The 26,911-nt window shown below is 41.4% G+C and overlaps 1 protein-coding gene across 1 annotated transcript in view; it reads left to right on the top strand.

The window, feature by feature from the left end:
- The window catches only part of LOC118797510 (mucin-5AC-like), a 58,066-nt gene that overhangs the window by 14,983 nt on the left and 16,172 nt on the right, over positions 1–26,911 (top strand). Inside the window, exons 11-39 of the mRNA XM_036556881.1 lie at positions 197–457; positions 1,566–1,823; positions 2,901–3,164; positions 4,626–4,886; positions 5,745–6,005; positions 6,396–6,659; positions 7,028–7,291; positions 8,132–8,395; positions 9,192–9,461; positions 11,423–11,698; positions 12,716–12,976; positions 13,744–14,004; positions 14,201–14,476; positions 15,249–15,509; positions 15,923–16,186; positions 16,369–16,494; positions 16,940–17,200; positions 17,685–17,945; positions 18,142–18,417; positions 18,713–18,973; positions 19,458–19,718; positions 19,915–20,190; positions 20,458–20,718; positions 21,270–21,530; positions 21,712–21,972; positions 23,322–23,588; positions 24,377–24,643; positions 26,069–26,329; positions 26,431–26,694. Coding sequence (XP_036412774.1) covers positions 197–457; positions 1,566–1,823; positions 2,901–3,164; positions 4,626–4,886; positions 5,745–6,005; positions 6,396–6,659; positions 7,028–7,291; positions 8,132–8,395; positions 9,192–9,461; positions 11,423–11,698; positions 12,716–12,976; positions 13,744–14,004; positions 14,201–14,476; positions 15,249–15,509; positions 15,923–16,186; positions 16,369–16,494; positions 16,940–17,200; positions 17,685–17,945; positions 18,142–18,417; positions 18,713–18,973; positions 19,458–19,718; positions 19,915–20,190; positions 20,458–20,718; positions 21,270–21,530; positions 21,712–21,972; positions 23,322–23,588; positions 24,377–24,643; positions 26,069–26,329; positions 26,431–26,694 — 7,530 coding nt within the window. The remainder of the gene's footprint in view (positions 1–196; positions 458–1,565; positions 1,824–2,900; positions 3,165–4,625; positions 4,887–5,744; positions 6,006–6,395; positions 6,660–7,027; positions 7,292–8,131; positions 8,396–9,191; positions 9,462–11,422; positions 11,699–12,715; positions 12,977–13,743; positions 14,005–14,200; positions 14,477–15,248; positions 15,510–15,922; positions 16,187–16,368; positions 16,495–16,939; positions 17,201–17,684; positions 17,946–18,141; positions 18,418–18,712; positions 18,974–19,457; positions 19,719–19,914; positions 20,191–20,457; positions 20,719–21,269; positions 21,531–21,711; positions 21,973–23,321; positions 23,589–24,376; positions 24,644–26,068; positions 26,330–26,430; positions 26,695–26,911) is intronic.

Genomic DNA, 26,911 nt, shown 5'->3' with positions numbered 1-26,911 from the left:
TTTGCTTTTGTTATTCGAATTTGTGAAAAATCTTATCTTGACCTTGTCAGATCTTAATTTAGGACTAAAGACAGGATGTTTCTGTAATACGACACCGGTAACACACATGCTGTTACACACCTGTAACACAGATATACAGATAACTTTGAATCAGATTGAATGGATAGAATTTCTGTTTCTTCCTCTCTCTCTGCAGGTCCTTGTGCTCCCACTAACCTCTCTGTGGTTCTGCAGTGTCAGGGAAATCTGGGCACAGCCTCCTGGCTTCCAGCTGCAGGGGCTGATTCCTATGTTGCCACAGCAACTGCCCCTGATGGGCACACGCATACCTGTGCTTCAAACACTACTAGCTGCTCTTTCACTGACTTGCACTGTGGTGAAACCTACTCTGTTACTGTGGTGACGCTGACGAATGGTTGTCCCAGTGACCCCAGTGTTGCCGTGGCAATAAGAACAGGTGAGAGAGGACAAGGTGACCCCCCTTCTATCCAAACCATTTCCAGGCAATCTTCAAAATACCATTATTCTTAGGATTTCAAGTGCGTGGTGCTCCACTGCTTACTTGTGTACCAACCTTAATTGCATTGTTGGTTAATTACTCATTTTTAAGTTTCCCCTATGAGGCATACACAGTTACTGCACATCTGCAATCAACGGCAAGTACATTCGGGACAGGATTTGTTCTTTTTAACCATTTAAATTCCCAGCCTTTTTATTCTATAATTACATGGAAAACAATTTTTCTAAGTTATTCTTAAGGTATAGGAGGAAGGAATTTCATCCCAGATTTGCTGGCAGCTCATGACCATTTAATGGGTTAAAATAGATTAACAATTTTCCTGAATGCGCACTTAAATTAATTATTTGGAAATGTACCACTGTATTAAACATTTATTAAAATCTTTAGCCTAAATAAGGAAATCAGATAAACTTTTCTGAAACTATTCTCGCCCTGACTCTGATTATACCTGTGATTATACATGCTCAAAATGTATCATGTCTAAAACTTTAAAAGGGCCCATTTTCCTTGTATTTTACTGTTTTCCTTGAGGTCCACTGAAGATGATTGTGTAGTTCTGTAGTTCATTTTCCCATTTTCCAATCTTTATTCCTTTCAAGTACAGAGGCTGTTTTTTCAGTGCCTTTAAGACTAATATATGTAAGTACAACAGAGGTGATTGGCTGCATCTTTGTTGTTGCCTCATTCAAAAAGCAGTCTGGGCTGAAACACCTCTTATAACTTCAGTGTGAATGGGTGGGGTTAAACTGCTGTAGGCTGAATAGGTGACTGTAAGAATTAAAACAGGTTGCTTTTGCAGCTGTCTCCATATGTGGACTGTATGGACTGTATGGATGCGATGATTACGTACCATAGCAAACCCTTTAATTTTCAAATATCACAACATCAGAATCTTTAATCACCAAGTACTAGGTATACAAGGAAATATGAGGTAAATTCAGTTTTACATGATGTAGGCCCTTTAAAGGAACTGTACAATGACCTCTAAAGTGAAACTGAGTCATTAAAAAAAGTATATCAAAATATTTTTGCCTTCTTTTCACAGCTCCATGTGTCCCGGTAAACGTGTCGGCTTCTGTGGACTGTAGCACGAACACTGGTAACATTTCCTGGGGGAGTGCAGCTGGTGCTGTGGTCTATAATGCTAAGCTGGTGGCGGGGAATGGCCATGTCGCTTTCTGTTCAACCAGTGGCACTTCCTGTGTGGTCATGCTGGACTGTGGGCAGAACTACTCAGCCATGGTGGTAGCCTCAACAGACGTCTGTAACAGCTCACTGTCCTCCAGCCTTCAGTTCCGCTCCGGTGAGAGACAGCCTAATGTACACATATCCCCAGGGTTATTATATACAAGCGTCATATAACCCCACCCACTAACAGCTTACTCATGAGGTCCGGGGTTTAAAAGCCCAAGAGAGAGCAGTATTTCCCACCAAAACATTCCACAGGGGTGTTATTTTACTCCAGCTAAGAAAATAGAGTTTGTGAAACAATAAGACATGAAAACGGTCACTGTAACTTCCTTAGGCTTTAGTAAATCGATTTTAATGGGTAATCAGCTGCATGTGTAACATCTCAACACACTTTATGTGGGATGTTACCACATTTTGTCTGATCCTCCCTGAAATGCACACGGTTTTAGCCCAGATATTATGTGGCATGTGAACCATTCTCAGAAATTGTCTAAATGGCTAGAAGATGTCTAACACAAACTGTGCATCAACAAATGAGCTACATTCTCTAACTGTACACCGGGAAGGTGGAGCTTCATGGTAGGGCATTCTGATTAAGTGACCATAAAGGATAAGATGTAATTTGTCCAACATTAATGTAGAGTTTGCATTTAAGAAAGTACTGCATAAAATAATCTCAAAACAATATCAGTGAACAAGATAAAAGAGTTCAATATTGTGAATAATAAATTAACTAATAAATAATTACTTAGTGATTAATTATAATTAACATTAAGGGTGTTGTTAAACCAGCTTTGTGGAAAAAGCATGCTTTTTCAAATAAGGGACTAGTGCAAGCATGCTTTTTCCACAAAGCTGGTTTATCAAGTGGACTCAAATCAGTTGTATTGCTCATTTTGACATCATGCAACAGCAGTGGAGTAGTTTGTACATCATTTTGAGAGCGTATTTTTATGCAGCATTGAAGAATTAGATCCATTATGCCAACCTGTAAAACGTTTAAACTAAGTTTCTCAAACTCAGATCCTGGAGGGATGCACATTTTGGTATTTTTCTTGCTCCAATAGGCCTGATTCGTTTACATAAGTACCTGATATGTTTAATCGGTTGTGTTAGTGCAAGGAAAACTCTAAACTGACTTCAAAGCCCCACAGCACTGTTTTAACTCTATTCTCTCTTTGTTTTCTAGCCCCCTGTCTGCTACAGAATGTAACTGCAGCCCTAGATTGTGCTGCTAACCAGCTTGCTGTGCAGTGGCAGGGCACATTTGGCTCTGATCTCTACACGGCTGTGGCGACCAGCATCAGTGGTCACCAAGCTTCCTGCAATGCCTCCTCCTCTTCCTCCTGCTCCATCCTGGGCCTGCGCTGTGGCGAGACATACAATGTCACTGTGGCCAGCTCCTCCAGCAACTGCAGCATCCCACAGGCCTCAGTAACCCAGATCCAGTCAGGTAAGAGGAAATCTGTATTCAGAGCCAATTAAGTTAAAGTATGTACACTCCAAATCCAGTCAGTCAAATTCCACTGATTTGATTTTAAATATTGCATAATTTAATCATACATACATACGTACATCACCTAAACCGCTTATCCTTCTGGGTCGCGGTGATAATTTAATCATTAAAATGTAAACAATGTTAAAGTGTTTTGATGTGAAATGCTCGCTTCCGGAAACTTACTGAGAAACTTATTGAGTCTGAATGTTTACAGTGGTGGCAATAGGATCCAGCTGTTAGAAGAGTTTAATACCTTAAAAGCTACATCATAGAAAGATATTACACCTGCCTGATGTCTAGACATTGTTTTGAGATTTTAGCCTAAAACGTAGTTAAATTACCTTTTATTAATCCCATGGTGGGGATTCACCCATTCATTTAACTGTGCAGTGAAACACCCACATACACACTAGTGAAAGCACACACTCTTGGGGGGCAGGGAGCATACCAGAGCACCCTGTCCACAGCAGTTGGAGGTTAGGGGCCTTGCTCAAGGGCACTTCAATCATGTCCTGCTAGCTCAGGGGATCGAACTGGTGACCTTCCGGTCAAAAGGCAGGTTCCCTAACCTCCAGCCCACAACAGCCTCCCAAGCCAGTCATGGAGAAGAGGTGCATGCAGGTTGTCCCCAAAGACATTTTGTCAGATTTACCTCTATTTTACTATCATTATTACATATAAAACTTTTGGATAGCCAACAAATTGGCTGTATTTGTGTTGTAAACATTGCAAGCCCTGGTTCCTGTCACCACCACTGTGAACAATTCTGATTTAGTAAGTTTCTTAATAAACCATTTTACATACCACCACTCTGAATGACTTTGTTTACATCTCAATTATTGCATTATGCAGAGATTTTGGAATTTTGGAAAATTGGTGGAATTCCTCTTTAAGAGGTTAATAACATAGTTAACTGATGATGGATATAGTCTAGAGCTACCTAGCAAATCCAGTCAGTTCAGAACAAATTAATACCAGATCCAGTCAAACCAGAGTTACAAACAGGTTAAAGAAAGTGATAACAGAACCAGTCAGGTAACAGCAAATTCACAACAAGTCCAATAATGTTACATTGACCCAGTTTTCTTTTTATTTGAGTTGAGTTGAATTGAATTGTTTACTGAATCCAAGATCAGTTAGGTTAAAGCAGATTGTTATTAGATTAGATCCAGTGAGTACTGAAAATACTTACAAAAGGTCTAGTCTAAGCCCTACCATCATGATGTAAGGCTGGTGGGAATGTTTGCTATTAAATAACTTTTTTGAAATATTTTTTTTCAGTCAGCAAATTGAACAGGGCCCACACATGAACACAGCATTTCTCTTTTGTTTACAACTGAGATACACTTCGATAAGATTCAGTTTATGGCAGTTTTTTTAGTGTTTTCAGTCTTAATCCCACCCCATTCTCCCCAGTACCCTGTAAGCCCCAGAACATCTCAGTGGATCTGCAGTGCGGCTCTAACTCTGCCACGGTGCAGTGGGGGCCCTGGGGTACTGCTCAGAGCTATAGTGTGACAGCTGTGGACACACTGAGTGGAAATGTCACATGCAGCTCCAGCAGCAGCAGCTGTGTGCTCAACGGCCTAAGCTGTGGCCGCACATTGAACGTCACCGTTGTCAGCCGCAATGACCAGTGTGTGAGCAAAGTGAGCAGCACCGTGGAGCTCATTACAGGTACCTCACACACCTTACACTCAGTATATACTGCAAAGGTTAGAGACCACCCTTCATTACAAGTCCAGTGTTTAATGTGTCTATCCTTCGCCTTAATTACAGCTTCCATTTGGATACAATAATACCATGTACATGTGTTTTATTCCTGTTTATAGATCATGAAAAAGCAATTCTTGAACACATATTGAAAACATGATATACATATTGCAATAAATAAATGAAAAATAGGTTAAGCTTGGTAAAATCAATCAAGTTTTACTCCTTTATAAAGAAGCACTCATCTAAATTATGAAGGCACTATCACAGTTGTACAGAAAATAGAAGTATGTAACATACAAGTGTCGAATCGAATTGTAATTTATACAGAGCTGTCAGTTTATATCTGTCACCAGATATATAAACACCACTATTAGTCTATGTGATGTAGGATTACATGAAAAGCTTCAAAGCATGATATCAGAGCAGTTGTTTTAATTTGTTCAACTGGTTCCAATGATTTGGTGTTACCATCATGCCGGAACAATGCTAGCAACACAAAAGATCTTCTTTACCCTAACTATGAAAACACTCTATTACTGTAGAAACATCTTCAAATTGTGGTTAGTACTGGTTTCATATGTGAACAGTCATCTTCACTCTTCAGTCTCACAGATAATTCATACACAGCCTAATTCCTAGTGCTCATTTGTGTTCAGCTGGATACATAAGAACCCTCTAGTGGTCAGTTCAGGTGTTAATTCAACACTGGGGATTTTATTATGTACAAATCAGACTGAAATCTTGGTAAAAAAAAAACTCTCACTCTTTATGTTTCTTTCTTGTCTCCTCTTTCTCTTTCCCGCTCAATCATTTCTCCAGCACCATGCTCTCCCACTCATGTCATAGCCAGTCTCAACTGCACCTCCAACTATGCCTCCGTCTCATGGGACGCAGCCCTGGGTGTAACCTCGTACCTGGTGAGCGCTGTGGGCAGCGCTGGCTACAACACTTCCTGCAACAACACAAACCCGCAGTGCTCTATCACTGGCCTGCAGTGTGGTCAGAATTACAGCATCAGAGTTGCAGCCCAGCGCAACGGCTGCTTCAGCCCTGCAAGCCAAGACATCACCCTCAGTGCAGGTACCAGAGTCAAGGGGTTAGCACAAGGGTCATGGGGCCATGGTTTTTGGGGAAAAATTAATCAAATGGTTTAAATTAGACATATGTCTGTCTGAAATGCATTGTATTCAAAGGTAATATAACTGTAATAAATGTTACAAATCGCAGAAAAGCCAGGACTGTAAGTATGTTTTTATAAAGATATAGAAACTTGTCATTTAAGGCGAAGCATTTGGCATTTTTTCATAATATCTATTACTTAGATAGTAGATATTACATTGGGACTAGATGTAGGCAACCAATACATTTGTGTTATGTTATGGTCATTTAGACTCTCTTAGACATTCTTACATTCACTAATTGAGTAGTCTCAAAACAAGTCCACTCAAAAACTTTGTAAAACTATTCTAGCACCCTGCCCCAGCACCAACCTCCAAGCCTCGATGGTCTGCAGCTCCAATGTTGCACTCGTCTCCTGGTCACTCGGCAGTGGGACACAACTTTCGAATGTCACAGTTCAGTCACTCCAGACCCTACAGCAGTTCAGTTGTGTTTCTTATGGATCTTCCTGCAACATCAGCACCCTGCCGTGTGGTCAGCGCTACAGTGTCACTGTTACTGGATACAGCCAGATGTGCTCCAGCCCCTCTGCTGTCTCAACTGTGCTAGACACAGGTATATCCACAGCTGAATTAACATGTACAGTATATCTAAATAAGCCACTCAGATTACAGGTAATTAATGTACCTCACAGTCAGATCAGTTATACAGGTACAATACAACTAAACAATTATTACAGACACAACGCAACTAAAGAACACATGAGTGCAGTTTAGCTAAGTAGTGTATACAGATATTATAGCTTTATAACAATCATTTTAACATCACATTAGCACAAAATACAATAAAACAGGAAACCCAACAAAGGACATTGCACACGTTTTAATAGGGACGCAGTGTTTTGTGACTGTGATCTGAAAAAGCCATTGTCAATTGATTTTTAATAAACTTCCTTCATCTCTTTTTACCCCGCCTCCTCTCAGCACCCTGTGCTCCCTCTGGGCTAAATGTGACGTCGACATGTAACTCCAACACGACTTCAGTTGCCTGGAGTCCATCTAGCAGTATTGTGGCATATTACATCGCATCAGCAGAGCCTAGTAGTGGACTGACACTGACCTGCAACTCTAGCAGCACTTCCTGTGACATCAGTGGCCTGATATGTGGGCAGACATACAACGTGTCTGTCACAGCATATGGATGGGACTGTGTTGGGAGCAAGAGCTTAACGTACACTCTCAAAACAGGTGACTGATGACTGATTGATTTACCAGTATATCCAGATGTACTGTAGTGTGTAATCTTAGGACAGTAACTAGGGTAGGAACTAAACAGGTATGATCTCCAGTATGAGCTTTGAAACTGAACTCTGTTGGCTGATCTCAAAATACAGGATTGAAACAAAATTTTAAAGGATGTTAGATCTCCAAGATCAGGTTGGGCCTTGCACGATTCTTATGTAGTGTCTTAAAGTCACATTCATGAAAAGAAAGCAGGACAGAAATCCAAAATAGAGGGTAATGCAGAGTGCTTAGCATGCCCACTTCCTTTGTCCCTTGAAGGTGAAATGTAGATCACCTGACTTAAGTGTGTTAGGAACTGGGATAGAACAAAAATCATTACTGGCTCAGGATCTGAACTGGACTAAGAACCTCTGCTTATAATGCTGTGTTCCTTTGTACTCAGAACTTGGGAAAATATGACTTGAAAATGTACAGTACACCAGTCACCTAAGTTGAAATTCTCAGTCAGAAACTTGGGAAGAATCCACCTTGTCAGCAGGCATAGTGAACATTAAATTCATTATCTAAGTCAAGCAAACAGTTGGCCTCTTGTTCGCCTTTTCTCTTCACGCATAGTGCTGTAGTAGCTAATGTACGTCCTGTTAAGAGTTTTATTAAATTCTATGATTTGCCATACAAACATCAGTTCATCTGTATTGAGAGTCTCAAATCAGAAATATCCAAACTTACTTTAATCTTGTGTAGTGTACGTGGGCTGGTACTGTGAATATAAAAGGAAAAAAGTTACTGGTTACTTAAATGGTTAAACTTGCTGAATTACTTTTTTTTTATTCTTGTCTTCAGCTCCCTGTGCTCCTCAGACCGTGCAGTTCCAGCTACTTACCTGCCAATCAGGCAACCTGAGTGTTGTCTGGCAACCTACTAGTGGAGCACTAATGTACCGTGCAGAAGCTGTGACGTTCCCTGGACATCTCCTTAGCTGTTACTCTTCCTACACTTCCTGTGTTATCCCCGCCCTTGGCTGTGGACAGACCTATGACGTCAGCGTGGTTGCTGTGGGTGACAGCTGCAATAGCTCACGCAGTGCCATCAGGCAAGCCAGCACAGGTATGGTTAAAACAGAACAATAAGGTATGGTACTGTATGATTCTAACGGTATTTAAGTTAAAATGACCATGATAGAAATCAGGACAAAATCTAACAAAAATTTCACAAGAGTTTCTCTGTTCAGATTTTTGGTAAAACAGTTTTACTTAGTTGCAAAGTCATCTTTCATTAACACTTGTGTGAAACCATATGCACTACAAAAATATTTCACAATCAGAAACCAAACCAATTCTAGTGGTTTGGGAAAAGTCTTCACAGTCTCAGTTAAGTGAGACTTCAGAAGCATATAAAAAAAACTGAGAGATCAGTTGTACATTATTTTGTGTTTGTAATAGGGGTGTCAATAATTAAAATAATTAATTGCGATGAATTGCATTATTTTGTGTAGTTAATCCCGATTAATCACATTTGTTATTTGTTCAAATTGACCCTAAAGAAAGATTTTATTGCTGAGGTTGCTGGCATCAGTGCTGAGCTTTGCTTGCTTAAGTGTTACGCAAATCTACTATGGCAGTCGATGGAAAATGTATCCACTTTATCAAGGTAGCCATTAATGGAACGTCTTGCCATTTTAAAGTTGTATTTGAATGAGAATACATAAATAATACGTAATAAATGTCATTAATAATTTATTGCTTTATTAACACATTACTTGTGACACCATTCGTTTATATATAATTGTCTGGTATATATACCATATAACATGTAATTGTCTGTTATTTCTTAAAACAGTGTCTATCCCACAATGTCTTGTTCTAGATCTTTTTTACTCTTCTCTCTCTCCACCTCTCCGTAGCGCCCTGTCCTCCCAGCTCCGTCACTGCTGTGGTTAATTGCTCCACCAACACTGCAACTGTGTCATGGAACACTTCGAGTGTTCTTGGTGCTGTGTACACTGCAAGGGCCATCACCAATGTGGCATCCCCTTCTGAGGTGGAGTGTAACAGCACAAACTCTAGCTGTGCTCTCACAGGCCTGCACTGCGGCACTCAGTACAACGTCACTGTCATAGCGACTAAAGACAACTGCACGAGTGCACCTAGTGCTGTGTACTCCTTCTTTACAGGTCAGGATGCCAATTATACATGGTCAAAAGTGTCAAAACATGTGCACTGTCATGTTTTATGGAGGTGGCTAATTTAGTGTCTTATGTACTAAGACCTTCCATGCAAATGAACACAGGTGCAACTTCATAATTAACATATGAGTAGCGCAATATAAACACGTGTTTGACTGAAATCCTGCTTACACCAGATAGAGGAGAAATAGCATTTTTTATTGTCTGATTCTGGTTCAAATTGTGACTCATTAGGTTGACATAGTGTCTTATTTTCTTGAGGTTTTGACTTAGTAGGTCAAAATTGTGATGGACTACTAAAGAACAAGTTATTACTCTTTGAGAAAGTGTGTGATTATTTTGAGATAATTCATCATTATTTTGACATACTAGGTAATTTTATGACAGTAAGTAATTATTTTGATGTTCTGAAACAGGTTTGTTTGGTGGTTAGAGCTTAGGTAAAGTTTGGTGCTTAGCGCATTTAGAATTCATGCAATATTTTAAAATTCTTGTTTAATTTCACTGAGCATTTCCTGCTCGATTAGGAACTGTATGATTTGTATGATGTGGTGTGTGTATCATCTCAACCATCAGACCAGGACTGTGACATTTCTGTAACAGAAGCGACAGCTCAAAAACGTTAACAAGTAGCTAGTAAAGCAGTAATTGCAGAGTCAAGGAGTTTCACAGTAGTGTGGGCAAAAAAATTGTCAAATCATTATTGAGGCAACCTCTGCTCTTAAGATACTTTGGTGAGTGCAAAATATAACCACAGTAGTAGGAAATATCAGTTTAAATCACTATTTTATTGAAACAAATTGGTTCAGTTTTTATTCTCTTCATCATGACCATGATATGGTGAGCGACCCCAATTTTTTTTCATTGAGCTTGGAAAAAAAGAATCTTGACTGGTAAATTTGACCTTTTCTCTCTCAGACACAACAGTGGCAGCTACATTAGCAGCAAAAATAGAAACAAGGTTTTCTCAGGCATTAAATAACGTACAGTCAGTATTTACTATCAACCTTAGTAAATCAGAATAAAGTTCTTCATCAGAATAATCTTCTCCTGGTATTTAGCGCTTTGAAAGGGAAACTCCTATAAAAGCAAATGCATTGAGGCAAAAACACAAAAAAGCAGTGACGGCTCCTTTCATTTTATTATAAGTGCTAAAGAGCCGTTGCCCCTTTTTAGTTAATTCCGACAGCCACTTTTTAACCCTAAAACAGTTTGCAATGGAGCAAAATATTAGTGTATCTGCCCCTTTTAACATTAACCAGGGCATTATCTATATCAGGGGTTCTCAGCCTTTTCCACCTCAAGGCCCACCTGTTTATCACTAGAAAGCAAGAAGGCCCACAGGAAACAAACGCTTTTGCTTAAAATTAAAAAAAAAATTTACATAGAATTTTTTTTAACATGGTGATGTTTGGGTGCCTACCCTTGCAGTATGTGATGTGTATCAGTGAACATAAAATATCGGCAGAATATTGGTGTGAGTGGACAACTGAAAGGTCAGGTGTTCGTAGAGGCAAAGGACACCAAAATTGCAGAAGCTGCCTTTGTGCGCTGTTATTGCAGGGCTTGTGTTAATGTTTTTAACAGTCTTAAAAAAAAAATAGTTTTTATCATTAAGTCAGTTATCTTTTTACTGATTTTTATGACAGAGTGCCATCACAGGTCGACTATGGACCACTGGCCCCATCAGTATACACTCAAGGACCACCAGGGGGTGATCCGTGGCCCACTTGTGGTCCTCGGCCCAGTGGTTGAGAAACCCTGATCTGTGTTATTTAATGCATGCAGTGTGTTCAGATTTATAGCATAAAAAAGAGTTTTGTGAGCCTTGTAGAAGCAGCTATATTGTAGTTCACATATATGTCTTTGTATTACATAAGCATAATTTAGAAAGATCTAATAGAATTGTGCTATTATATTGGCTTAACAGAAATCTCTCTCTGTCTCAGCTCCTTGTGTGCCCACTCTGAGTGACGTGGTGTTGGACTGTAGCTCTGGTTCAGCTCTGGCAGTTTGGTCAGGAGCTGGGTCGGGATCCGGTGGAGTAAACCTGTTCTCCATCACTGCTGTGGATGGTCAGGGTGAACAGCTAGGTTGCAACAACACACAAACGCCATCATGCACAGTGTGGGGACTCCAGTGTGGCCGAACATACACATTCAGTGTGACAGCAGGAGGAGCACAGTGTACCAGCACACCTAGCAACACACTGCAGACTCGCACTGGTTAGTATGATAGATTCACTTTACAGTTCAGTTCAGATTTTTTACTCAGATCTATGCATTTTGCCTTGACAGTCCACATTCATGCTTCTAAGTGATATTTGACATCAGTGTAAGCCAGCTTTACCCTGAAAGGTTCTGCATGCACATTTTTTTCAATATTAATGATGTGTATGATTCAGTGTTTTGTGAACAACAAATAATAGTTTTCCTAGAAACTTTTTCAGCTTTATCTGGATTGCCTTATTTCCTCAGATAAAGTGTAAAAGTAAGGTATTTCAGTGCCCCACACTAACTACAATACATTTTTTCCTGAGTGAGTCACTGCTGCCATCATTGAAAGATTTTAAAAGAAGATGTGAAAGAAGTTCCTATCTCATTACAAATTCATGGCCAGACAGTTTCAGACAGGTTTCCAACTCAGGACCACATACATTGTATCACAAACTCCACTCTAACTCATCTAAAAAATATTGAATAGAGCTATATCTCTACAGAGAACACAGTTCTGCTGCTCTACAGCCCAATGTGGGGCTTTATACCCCTCTAGTTGATGCTTGGCATTGGGCCTGGTGACCTTAGGCTCATGTGCAGCTGCCCAAAGCATCCCATTCCATTAGCAATACTTTTCTATAGAGTTTATACAAACTGCGTGTGTGCACTTGTGTCAGCAATGGGTGCACCTTACAGCATCTGAATTCACTAATCAGAAGGAGTGTCTGATGTCAAAATTCAGCAAAACCTTGGATTTGTGCCACTTTAACCTGTAATATGATAGTAGCCTCAACCAATAGTAGCCTCACCTCTACTGTTTGGAGTCTGGGGAAATTTCTCTGGAAAAATTGTTTTGAATAAAGTCAGTGGCTTCGAATTGCAGTAAAAATTATTATATTTATGCAGTGGAATCTTTACAAATAGTTTAACAAATTATTATAAAACTGGACTGGACATGGTAGTATAAAGCAATGTTCGTGCTAAAATGTTAAAATTAAACACCAGTTCCCTTCTTCCCGTCCTCAGCTGCCTGCCCTGCACGAGCAATCCAGACCACAATAGGCTGCCGCAACAACACAGCCAGTGTCTCCTGGTCTCCTGGCGATGGAGCTCTTTCATATACAGCAACACTGCAAAGTTCAGACGGACGCACATACACCTGCAACAGCGCTGCAACGAGCTGTGATGTCACTAACCTGCCTTGTGGACAGACATATTCTATTACAGTGGCTGCAAAGGGTCAAAACTGCAGCAGTACTAACAGCACAGGATCACCTGTAAGAACAGGTATGACATCACCTCAGTGGTCACAGACCCACTCCTAGATACCACCTTCCAGCAGAGATTTGTTTTGACCCAGATCTAACACACCTGATATATAGGTGTGAATATATCAGTAGATGTATTGTTTGCAAATACAAAGGACAATTGAATTACTATTAATATTATTAATATTACTATTATTAATGGTGTGATATTGGAATTACAGAAAATAACAACCAATAATTTTACTCCCTGTTTTTGTGTGCGCAAACACAGACACTCGCATGGGCATTAGTGGTGGGAAGTTCTTTTCTTTTTAAACATACACAAATACATTCACATATTGGATCACACTTCTGTCTCACACAATGGAGACTGGGGCTTGATTCCCATCCAAGGAGGAATGTCACAATAAGAGTGCTGGGGCAACATTTGGAATTTTACATATACCTACTGCAATAAATGGTTCTAGATCAGTGTGTCTTAATCCTGCTCCTGGGGACCTGCGCATTTTCAGCTCTTTTTTGCTTAAACACTTAATTAACTATTTATTAAGCCCTTTATGAGTTGGATCAGTTATCGACCACAACAAGGTGCTAATTATTGGCTCAGAAATTCCATATCAGTGCACCCCCAGACATGACAACTATTTACAGCGTTAGATTTTGAACAGGAGAGCTTCTGTTGTTCTCGATAATTAGGGCAAATCTTTTGTGGGTTATCAAAAATGAATTTATTAAAATTTTATTACAATTATTTAAAATGAAAACTTGATTTTGTATTGTTTCCAGCTCCTTGTGTACCTCAAAATGTGACAGCCAGTGTGAACTGCAGCAACAACATTGGAACGGTTTCCTGGCAAAGCAGTCAAGGGGCAGCTCTGTACTTTGTAATGGCCAACAGCAGCAACGGACAATCCACCAATTGTACCTCAGCTAGCACTTCCTGTGACCTTTCCCCTCTGGCCTGTGGACTGACCTACACAGTCACAGTAATGGCGAAGGACAGCAACTGCACCAGTGCCTGCAGTGCACCTGTCCAGCTGCAGACAGGTAAGGCAGGACATGGATCACACCAACAACTGGGATCATTGTCACTGTAAATACTGATAAATGAATGCAGTTGTTCTTTATCCAGGAAATGATGGAGATACGGGGGATAGATGGGCTGAGATTGAATGTCATTAATTTAATGGTTTATCATATTGCAGTTTCCTTATAATGAGACAGAAATCTCTCTCTGTTTCAGCTCCTTGTGTGCCCACTCTGAGTGACGTAGTGCTGGACTGTAGCTCTGGTTCAGCTCTGGCAGTTTGGTCAGGAGCTGGGTCAGGGTCAGGTGGAGCAGATCTGTACACCGTCTCTGCAGTGGACGGTCAGGGTGGACAGCTAAGCTGTAATAACACACAAACGCCATCATGCACAGTGTGGGGACTCCAGTGTGGCCGAACATACACATTCCGTCTGACAGCATCACGTGGGCAGTGCACCAGCACAGCTAGCAACACACTGCAGACTCGCACTGGTTAGTATGTAGCCACACTCACTGAATATTTCAGACTGCAGTTTTCATACTTCATACAACCACTAGTACTAAAATATGAACACTCTTTACATTTATTTACATTTAGTACTTCAACTATCACACCCACTGTTTACAGTCATGTACAGTAACAACACCAACACTGCAAAAAATGGTATCTTGGCAAATTAAATCATCTTAAATCTAGTCAGTATGTCTAATAATATTTTTCATTTTGGGTTTCAAGTAAAACTATCTTACTGTATTGACAGATAATTTTGACTATTTTAAGAAATATGCTTGAAACAAGCAAAATTATCTGTCAGTATTATGAGTTAATTTCACTTGACAAAATGACTTAAACAAGAAAATACGTCTGGAAGTTATTAATATGTTCTCACAGTCTGAAAATAACATTCTCAAAATGAGAAAGATTAGATATATCTACTAGATTTAAGATTATGTTACTTGTCAAGATATTTTTTGCAGTGGACAGAACCTTCTGCACACATATTTTCATTAATTGTTTTAAAAAATTAACCCTTAGCAGTCGCTTCACACCTTTGTTTGCTGTGGGGAGAAGTTCCATTGGAAATGTTTGAATGATGCGGTTGCCTACTGTGTCAGGAATTTGATTTGCTCTGAATTACAAAAAACTTTACCTTACAAATAATTTGCTTTAATAAATTTTTAGAAAACTTGAAACATGGTGGTACAACATGCCAACATTAATGCTAAAATGGAAAAAGTTGATTTCCTCTCTTCCCGTCCTCAGCCGCCTGCCCTGCACGAGCAATCCAGACCACAATAGGCTGCCGCAACAACACAGCCAGTGTCTCCTGGTCTCCTGGCGATGGAGCTGTTTCACATTCAGCAACACTGCAAAGTTCAGACGGACACACATACACCTGCAACAGTGCTGCCACAAGCTGTGATGTCACTAACCTGCCCTGTGGACAGACATATTCTGTTACAGTGGCTGCAAAGGGTCAAAACTGCAGCAGTACTAACAGCACAGGATCACCTGTAAAAACTGGTATGATATAGATCAAGAAGGCACAAGGGCCTCACTCGTGGAGATGCTACCTTCTGTTACCTTCTAACGTAGTTTAATTTCAACCTTAAAGTTACACACTTGATCTGATCAGTCAGATCTTCTAAAAGTCCTGCTTAACTGGATCAGGTATGTTGGTCCAGTAGCAGTTTTAGACTGAACTACCTGCAGGGCACTAGATCTCCAGGAGCAGTTATCATGACCACCATTATAAAACACGATTGAGTCAGATGTTGAACAGGAGAGCTTTTGTTTTTGTTCTTATATATTTAGTTCTGGTCAAGACCTAATCATTTATGTAAAGTGAAAAAGTCATTGATTTCAGACTCATATAAATAAAGTTTGTCTTGGTTCTTAATTGCATTTTGATCAGTTATATTTTGTATTGTTTCCAGCTCCTTGTGTACCTCAAAACGTGACAGCCAGTGTGAACTGCAGCAGCAACAACATCGGAACAGTTTCCTGGCAAAGCAGTCAAGGGGCGGCACTTTACTTTGTAATGGCCAACAGCAGCAACGGACAATCAACTAACTGTACTTCAGCTAGCACTTCCTGTGACCTTTCCCCTCTGGCCTGTGGACTGACCTACACAGTCACAGTAATGGCGAAGGATAGTAACTGCACCAGTGCCTGCAGTGCACCTGTCCAACTGCAGACAGGTAAGGCACCAAACACTGAGATCAGTGTCACTGTAAACACTAATAAATGAATGCAGTTGTTCTTTATCCAGGAAATGATGGAGATACGGGGGATAGATGGGCTGAGATTGAATGTCATTGATTTAATGGTTTATCATATTGCAGTTTCCTTATAATGAGACAGAAATCTCTCTCTGTTTCAGCTCCTTGTGTGCCCACTCTGAGTGACGTAGTGCTGGACTGTAGCTCTGGTTCAGCTCTGGCAGTTTGGTCAGGAGCTGGATCAGGGTCTGGTGGAGCAGATCTGTACACCGTCTCTGCAGTGGACGGTCAGGGTGGACAGCTAAGCTGTAATAACACACAAACGCCATCATGCACAGTGTGGGGACTCCAGTGTGGCCGAACATACATATTCAGTCTGACAGCATCACGTGGGCAGTGCACCAGCACAGCTAGCAACACACTGCAGACTCGCACTGGTTAGTATGTAGCAGTACTGATTCAGTATTTAAGCTGGCTGTATTTGAATACTCATTTCATGTTTTACTTCAACTAATGTACCCATAGTAGTCTCGACTCCATACCAATGGAGAAGTTCTACTGAAAAGGTAATTTCAAATAAAGCCAGTGGTTTCCAATAGTAGGGGTTTGTTTGTCTCAGAAACCTTTGCAACAAGTGAGCTTCAAGCAATTATTAGCAAATATTATATATCATGATATGTTAATGCTAAAACATTGAACTTACATGCTGATTTCCGCTATTTCTGTCCTCAGCCGCCTGCCCAGCACGAGCAATCCAGACCACAATAGGCTGCCGCAACAACACAGCCAGTGTCTCCTGGTCTCCTGGCGATGGAGCTGTTTCATATTCAGCAACGCTACAAAGTTCAGACGGACGCACATACACCTGCAACAGCGCTGCCATGAGCTGTGATGTCACTAACCTGCCTTGTGGACAGACATATTCTGTTACAGTGGCTGCAAAGGGTCAAAACTGCAGCAGTACTAACAGCACAGGATCACCTGTAAGAACTGGTACGATATAGACCTTCTGTTACCTTCTAACGTAGTTTAATTTCAACCTTAAAGTTACAAACTTGACAGCTGGCATGGGCTCCAGCACCCCACCGCGACCCAGAAGGATAAGCGGTTTAGATGATGTGTGTGTGTGTGTATGTGTGTGTGTGTTACACACTTGATCTGATCAGTCAGATCTTCTAAAAGTCCTGCTTAACTGGATCAGGTATGTTGGTCCAGTAGCAGTTTTAAACTGAACTACCTGCAGGGCACTAGATCTCCAGGAGCAGGTATCATGACCACCATTATAAAACACGATGCTCATATGTTGAGTCAGATGTTGAACAGGAGAGCTTTTGTTTTTGTTCTTATATATTTAGTTCTGGTCAAGACCTAATCATTTATATAAAGTGAAAAAGTCATTGACTTCAGACTCATATAAATAAAGTTTGTCTTGGTTCTTAATTGCATTTTGATCAGTTATATTTTGTATTGTTTCCAGCTCCTTGTGTACCTCAAAACGTGACAGCCAGTGTGAACTGCAGTAGCAACATTGGAACGGTTTCCTGGCAAAGCAGTCAAGGGGCGGCACTTTACTTTGTAATGGCCAACAGCAGCAACGGACAATCAACTAACTGTACTTCAGCTAGCACTTCCTGTGACCTTTCCCCTCTGGCCTGCGGCCTGACCTACACAGTCACAGTAATGGCGAAGGATAGTAACTGCACCAGTCCCTGCAGTGCACCTGTCCAACTGCAGACAGGTAAAGCAGGACATTGATCCCACCAACACCTGGGATCAGTGTCACTATAAACACTACTGAATGAATGCAGTTGTTCTTTATCCAGGAAATGATGGAGATACGGGGGATAGATGGGCTGAGATTGAATGTCATTGATTTAATGGTTTATCATATTGCAGTTTCCTTATAATGAGACAGAAATCTCTCTCTGTTTCAGCTCCTTGTGTGCCCACTCTGAGTGACGTAGTGCTGGACTGTAGCTCTGGTTCAGCTCTGGCAGTTTGGTCAGGAGCTGGGTCAGGGTCAGGTGGAGCAGATCTGTACACCGTCTCTGCAGTGGACGGTCAGGGTGGACAGCTAAGCTGTAATAACACACAAACGCCATCATGCACAGTGTGGGGACTCCAGTGTGGCCGAACATACACATTCCGTCTGACAGCATCACGTGGGCAGTGCACCAGCACAGCTAGCAACACACTGCAGACTCGCACTGGTTAGTATGTAGCAGTACTGATTCAGTATTTAAGCTGGCTGTATTTGAATACTCATTTCATGTTTTACTTCAACTAATGTACCCATAGTAGTCTCGACTCCATACCAATGGAGAAGTTCTACTGAAAAGGTAATTTCAAATAAAGCCAGTGGTTTCCAATAGTAGGGGTTTGTTTGTCTCAGAAACCTTTGCAACAAGTGAGCTTCAAGCAATTATTAGCAAATATTATATATCATGATATGTTAATGCTAAAACATTGAACTTACATGCTGATTTCCGCTATTTCTGTCCTCAGCCGCCTGCCCAGCACGAGCAATCCAGACCACAATAGGCTGCCGCAACAACACAGCCAGTGTCTCCTGGTCTCCTGGCGATGGAGCTGTTTCATATTCAGCAACGCTACAAAGTTCAGACGGACGCACATACACCTGCAACAGCGCTGCCATGAGCTGTGATGTCACTAACCTGCCTTGTGGACAGACATATTCTGTTACAGTGGCTGCAAAGGGTCAAAACTGCAGCAGTACTAACAGCACAGGATCACCTGTAAGAACTGGTACGATATAGACCTTCTGTTACCTTCTAACGTAGTTTAATTTCAACCTTAAAGTTACAAACTTGACAGCTGGCATGGGCTCCAGCACCCCACCGCGACCCAGAAGGATAAGCGGTTTAGATGATGTGTGTGTGTGTGTATGTGTGTGTGTGTTACACACTTGATCTGATCAGTCAGATCTTCTAAAAGTCCTGCTTAACTGGATCAGGTATGTTGGTCCAGTAGCAGTTTTAAACTGAACTACCTGCAGGGCACTAGATCTCCAGGAGCAGGTATCATGACCACCATTATAAAACACAATGCTCATATGTTGAGTCAGATGTTGAACAGGAGAGCTTTTGTTTTTGTTCTTATATATTTAGTTCTGGTCAAGACCTAATCATTTATGTAAAGTGAAAAAGTCATTGATTTCAGACTCATATAAATAAAGTTTGTCTTGGTTCTTAATTGCATTTTGATCAGTTATATTTTGTATTGTTTCCAGCTCCTTGTGTACCTCAAAACGTGACAGCCAGTGTGAACTGCAGTAGCAACATTGGAACGGTTTCCTGGCAAAGCAGTCAAGGGGCGGCACTTTACTTTGTAATGGCCAACAGCAGCAACGGACAATCAACTAACTGTACTTCAGCTAGCACTTCCTGTGACCTTTCCCCTCTGGCCTGCGGCCTGACCTACACAGTCACAGTAATGGCGAAGGATAGTAACTGCACCAGTCCCTGCAGTGCACCTGTCCAACTGCAGACAGGTAAAGCAGGACATTGATCCCACCAACACCTGGGATCAGTGTCACTATAAACACTACTGAATGAATGCAGTTGTTCTTTATCCAGGAAATGATGGAGATACGGGGGATAGATGGGCTGAGATTGAATGTCATTGATTTAATGGTTTATCATATTGCAGTTTCCTTATAATGAGACAGAAATCTCTCTCTGTTTCAGCTCCTTGTGTGCCCACTCTGAGTGATGTAGTGCTGGACTGTAGCTCTGGTTCAGCTCTGGCAGTTTGGTCAGGAGCTGGGTCAGGGTCAGGTGGAGCAGATCTGTACACCGTCTCTGCAGTGGACGGTCAGGGTGGACAGCTAAGCTGTAATAACACACAAACGCCATCATGCACAGTGTGGGGACTCCAGTGTGGCCGAACATACACATTCCGTCTGACAGCATCACGTGGGCAGTGCACCAGCACAGCTAGCAACACACTGCAGACTCGCACTGGTTAGTATGTAGCAGTACTGATTCAGTATTTTAGCTGGCTGTATCAGTTAATGTATCCATAGTAGTCTCGACTCTATACCAATGTTCAACTGAAAAGGTCATTTCAAATCAAGTGGTTCTCAGGGGGTTATTTGTCTCAGAATTTCATAAAACTGAACCTTTACAACAAGTGAGCTTCAAGCAATTTTTAGCAAATATTATACATCATGATATGTTAATGCTAAAACATTCAACTTAAATGCTAATTTCCGCTATTTCTGTCCTCAGCCGCCTGCCCAGCACGGGAAGTCCAGACCGTAATAGGCTGCTACAACAACACAGCCAGTGTCTCCTGGTCTCCTGGCAATGGAGCTGTTTTGTATTCTGCAGTGCTGCAAAGTTCAGATGGACGTACATACACCTGCAACAGCACTGCCACAAGCTGTGATGTCACTAACCTGCCTTGTGGACAGACATATTCTGTTACAGTGGCTGCAAAAGGTCAAAACTGCAGCAGTACGAACAGCAGAGGATCACCTGTAAGAACAGGTATGACATCAAGGACAGTAGTCATAGCCCCACTTCTAGACGTGCTACTTTCCACTACCTTCTAGCAGAGTTTCATTTCAACCCATATCTAACACACCTGATCTTGACACTAAAGATCTCCTGAAGGTCAATTTTGTAATTTGTGGCATTGTCAGGCCTTGAAGCCCTGATCTCCCAAAGATGCCAAGATTCTTCAGTGGCCCACCATGGATTTCAGCCCTATTTGCCTCTATTTGATGAGGTGAAAAAAGCTATTCGTGGCAACACTGTGCATCCAATTTGCATCAATCGTGCAACACAATCATCTGCATGGTACAACATTCTGCACAACACATGCAGCGTCTTGTCGAATCCCTGGCGAACTCATGTTGTTCTGAAGGCCAAAAAAGGGGCAAGCCCAGTGTTTCTCACGCGTCTTTAACAAAACTTTGGTGGGGGGGCACTGTGGAGGGCCCAGGAGGTTATTTTAGTGTAGAGATTCCCAATAATAAGGCAGATAAGTGAATGTTAAACCTTTAATAGTGGTGAATTGTATTTTGTATTGTTTCCAGCTCCTTGTGTACCACAAAACGTGTCAGCCAGTGTGAACTGCAGCAGCAACATCGGAACGGTTTCCTGGCAAAGCAGTCAAGGGGCGGCACTTTACTTTGTAATGGCCAACAGCAGTAATGGACAATCCACCAATTGTACCTCAGTCAGCACTTCCTGTAACCTTTCCCCTCTGGCCTGCGGCCTGACCTACACAGTAACAGTAATGGCGAAGGACAGCAACTGCACCAGTGCCTGCAGTGCACCTGTCCAACTGAAGACAGGTAAGGCAGGACATGGATCACTCCAAGAATGTGGATCAGTGTCACAGACCACAGAGTGATGCCAGGACGGATTGAAATGCTGATTTAATGGCACAAAATAAATGTAAAACAGAAGTAGTAGGTTATCAGGTGTGAATATGAGGCTTCAACTGACAAACCACTGTTCTATTTTCCATTCTAGTGCCATGTGTCCCACAGAACTTTCTGCCAGTTGTAGACTGTGAGACAAACAATGTGAACGTGTCATGGTCTCCTAGCATGGGTGCCAGCCTGTACACAGTGACCCTGCGAGATGCTAACGGCTTGTCTGGGACTTGCCAGTCCACTGGGGGACAGTGTAATGCAACAGGCCTCAGATGTGGACAGATGTACTATGTGTCTGTCACAGCGTCTGATGACCGGTGTACCAGTGCTCCAAGTACCAGTACAACTGTGCAGTCAGGTACTCACACATACACAAATATAGAAACACTGTTTTATCAATTGTTTTACTTCAGAAGTACAAAAATAGTTACCTGTAAAATAGTTACAGACAGCTACCTAAGATGAATGCTGGTTTTAAGCTAAAACTATAGTAGCTAAAACTGTAGAACACAAAAGAAGAACAGGTTCACAAAATGAGAACATTTTGCTTGGGATATTAGCAATATTGGATAAAAAGATTTATTTTAAGCAGTGGTTGAAAAATGTAATTCACGCGTAGTCCCCTTACCGCAAATGCATACAATTACCCAAAGCATGTTATGTGTCTGGTTTTTCTTTTTTGGGCAGTGTTGCCAGATCAGTTGGTTTCCCACCAAATTGGGTGGGTTGTGGATTGTGTGTGTGGCACGGCTGGAAATGGGTGCTTTAGTGCTCCAGACCTACTGGCATCAGTTGTAATCTCATAGGCCAGACATGGCTTGGCTTATCCTGTTCACTTGGAATTATGGTTCTGCAATAGTTGTAAACTGGAATGGATATTGATTATTGAAGTCAGCAAGTTTTGAAAATATGTATTAGAAATAGTGATGTGTATTTTGTCACATGCAATATTAATGTTATTTATTTGAGTTTCTGATTGCATGGGATTATGGGTCCTATCATTTGTAACACATTTAAATGAATTAACATTGATGAGTTTTATTTTATTGATATTTTTTGCCTTTCTCAGGTTTGACAGGCAGTGTTAAAAATTACATAAAAGCTCTCTTCACAGTGCTATTCTAGTGACAACATAAATACTTACCTGCATGTTTTTTTAAACATAACCAATTAACATATCCAGCAGTTTATTATTGATGTCATGTTATTTAGTATTATGGTTGAAGTGCTGACCTTCAACTGTTTTTTGAAACTTTTTTTGGGTGAGTTTTCGTGCATTTTATTGGGTTTTAGACATTCTTTGGCTGGAATCTGGCAACCCTGGTCTTGGATCAATGTATGTTGCGTATATAAAAACATTAGCAGCTATTTAAAAGCCTGCGTTTTGTTCTAACATTATGACATACAGTATATTTCAGATATGTAAAGTTCATGATTTGACAACCCAATTGAGGCAAGTGATGATTTAGGGATGAAATTACACAGTAATATTAAGATTACATGACTTGTTAGCCACATTAGCTTTGTAGCTCCAGGGCAGAACTAAGAAAAGCAGACTTCAAACACCAGATACATTTTGGCTGATTGACTACATTTGTTTTAAGGCATAACTGTAACTAATTTTGCTTCTTAATCTCTTGATCACTGTTTTAGCTTTCTTCACCAAAACCATCTTTGACTGACTTGCTTTTACTGTTTTTCTCACAGTCCCCTGTCCTCCGTCTTACATCTCGGCCGTGCTGAACTGTACGACTGATGTTGCCGTGGTGATGTGGGGGCCAAGCGCAGGGTCACTGGGTTACAGCGTTTCAGCTGTGGCATCTCTGGGGCAGATCAGTAGATGCAGCTCGAACGGCTCCAGCACTTCCTGTGAGTTGAGCTCTCTAAGGTGTGGTGCAGCGTACACAGTGAGCGTACAGGCCCTCGGAGCCATGTGCAACAGAAGTGCAGACATGAGCGGATACCTGACGACAGGTGAGAGAGGCTTCAGCCAGGCAGGACACACGGCAGGTTGAGCTAATCAGCTAGTAGTCAAAAGAAGAAAGGCCATTTCTATGTAGAAAAAGCTGATGTGATCACAGTGGCTGGTATTTAAAGGGATTAAAACAAATTTCCCTCACCTTTTTGAAATAAATGAGTTTGAAGTGATGTGTAAACATTGTTAAAGTTATATATGGAAACTATCCTGCAAAAACAGCCAATTTGGAATTCATTGTTTCTGGGATGTCACAAAACCAAATCATTTACATATATCCACCTATTCAGCAGTTTAGCCCCACCCAGGCACACTAAATCATGACCTGTTTAATTGCAAGAGATAAAGAGAGGCTGGAAAATTAATGTAAAATGAATTATGACCGCTTTTTGGTACATAAAACCTCACAAAAGTTATAAGTGGACCTTGGAGGAAAAAATATAAGATGTACAAGATGCCCTTCAAGTACTTTTAATATTAGATATGTAATATTACTTCATTGCAAAATAGTTATACAAATCTTTTAGGATAAAAATACACCAGCTTTTCAAAATGTTTAAGTGAGTGAACATATTCTCATTGTCATTTTGCAAAAACTGCAAAAAAATGACACACAGTACTCATGAGCACTCCAACATTTGAAGTGTTTAAACACTTCAAGACCTTCAAGACCTTCAAGACCTTCTTACTTAATTAAAAACTTAAAAGTGAAGCAACAGTTGTCCCCAAACTTTGTGTATTGTCTAGCAGTAAAGCTATTGCCTACTTTTTCTGATCTCCCCTCCAGAGCCATGTGTTCCACAGCACCTCAAAGTGCAGTATGACCTCTTCATTGCACAGCTCTTCTGGGACTTTACCCAGGAAGACACCACCTTCACTGCCCTGGCAGCGACACAGCAGAGCCTGAACATCACATGTCCTGAGACAGCTGATACCAACTGCGCTCTCTCCGGCACGCAGTGCGGACAGATCTACAACATCACCGTCACAGCCCACAACAGCGCCTGCAATGGAACTGGAACTGCCACTTCTGACCCCTACCAGCTCATGACAGGTCAGTCAGTGAAATAGCTTGCCGATAGGATTGGCAGATTTCATATCATAGCCCTTCCTTGATTGGACTGTAGATATTATGGACATGTGCTAACACAAATCAAACCATCAGTTTTATATTTTGCACTGTTTGATTGGCAGTCTGGTAATGCTAGTTACCTACACTAAAAAAGTGATGCATTTGATGAATTTACTTTGTTCAAATGTGAACGTAATTCATACACTAAAAGAACATATTCTGCACAATTATTGCCAAAAGTTAACTAAAGACATAATTATGTTAATGTAATATACCAATGAGCCAAAACATTATGACAGAGGAAGTGAATAACATTGATAAGTTCATAACAACAGCACATGTCAAGGTCTGGGACATAAACGAGCAGTCCTTTCTCATAGTCGATCAGTTGGATGCGGGAGAAATGGGCAGGGTTGAAGACCTGATCAGTTTTAACCATGGCGAAATTGTTACAGCAAGACAACTGGGTCAGAGCACATCCAGAAAAAAACCAAAGCTTGTGTGGACTGCAGACAGGTCAGAGTGTGCAACACCTGTCCACCCGTCAAAAGCGCTTAGACGGTTGTTTGGTCCAGTGAGTCCCATTTTCTTTTACACCACATGGATAACGGCATATGTGTGCACTGTTTACCTACAGAAAAGATGGCACCAGGATGCAAATGTAGGAAGAAGATAAACCAGTAGAAGGAGTGTGATGCTCTGGGCCATGTTCTGCTGGAAATCTCTGGTCAATCCTATGCAAGCATTGTATCAAACCAGGCACACCCCTTGGCAGAGGTATTCCGTATAGGCAGTGTCCTCTTTAAGCAGGATAATGTGCCCAGCCAAACTGTACACGTTGTTCAGGAATGATTTGAGGAAGATGATCAAAAGTTTTGGGTGTTGTCCTGGCCTCCAAATTCCACAGCACTTGATCCGATTTAGAATCTTTAGGATGTGCTGGAACAAAAAGTCCAATCCGCGGCAGCTCCATCTTACATTTCCAAGCCTTAAAGGATCTGCTGCTAACATCTAGTTGCTGGATACCACAGGGCACCTTCAGAGTCTTGTAGAGTCCATGCCTCTGCAGGTCAGAGCTGTTTCAGAGACACACAGAGGACCAACAGCATATTAGGCAGGTGGTTGAATAGTTTTGGCTCATCGGTGTATATTCTGTTTGTTGTATTAAATCAGGGAAAGTCAATTCACAACTTGTCTATTTGTCTGATCTAAATTTAGAAGTCTGCATTTTTGTTTGATTCCCAGGACTGTAATCCTGGTAATCAAGTTCTGATTCAGTGCTGACTCTCTGACTGTTGTGCGTTGGCACCTGAAACAGATTAATAATAAGAACTAGAGCCTGAATCCCTTTGCCATGAATGAACGAGTGAATTTTGTTGTTACTGACCGAATGTGTGTTCTTTGCAGAGCCCTGTCCTCCACAGAATGTCCGGGCCAGAATGAACTGCTCCTCCCTCGTTGCTTCTGTCTCCTGGGACACCAGCCTTGTTGCTGTGGGTTATGTGGTGTTCATGGACAACTGGAATGGTGACTCTTGGGCCAATGTCACGTCACAAACTAGCTACAGTGTTCCAGGACTCAGCTGTGGTACACGGTATACCACATACGTACGAGCGCTCGGACAAGTGTACAACAGCTCCGACAGTGACACGGTCAGCCTGCAAACAGGTGAGTGATGCCTGACAGTTTGCTTAGCATGAAGTAATCTTGACGAATTTTATATCCTTTTATATTAGCTCTATCATAACCCTTTCCCTGCTGTTCTGCAGCCCCCTGTGTGCCTGACAGCACAAGTGTTTCTGTTCAAGTGGACTGCGCCACAGACACTGCCCTGCTCTCCTGGGCCTTCAGTGCAGGGGTGGATAATTACACAGCTGTAGTCCTGGGGTCAGGAGGTCACTTCAACTCATGCTCTACCCAGCAGAACCAGTGCAATGTATCATTGCTGTGTGGACAGAGCTACAACCTCACTCTCATCTCTATCAACCAGCAGTGCCAGATCCCCACTGTCATTAACACCACCTTCCAGTCCAGTGAGTCTGCAAGCAGTCATGTGCATTTTATATCTTGAATATAGTTATCAAGGCTTTTAATTGCCTTGATTTCAGTTGGTTGCGCCATTTGACCACTTATGGTTGTGCCACCTGACTTTTCAGACTAATTTCAAACTAAACAGGCATCTACTTACACACTTGTAGAAAGTGGTTATCCTTGAACTTAACTTCATCTGTATATTTTTTCAAATAAATA

The sequence above is a fragment of the Colossoma macropomum genome, unplaced genomic scaffold, assembly GCF_904425465.1.
Source record: "Colossoma macropomum unplaced genomic scaffold, Colossoma_macropomum, whole genome shotgun sequence".
NCBI lineage: Eukaryota > Metazoa > Chordata > Actinopteri > Characiformes > Serrasalmidae > Colossoma > Colossoma macropomum.
This window is presented reverse-complemented; position numbering and strand designations above follow the sequence as displayed.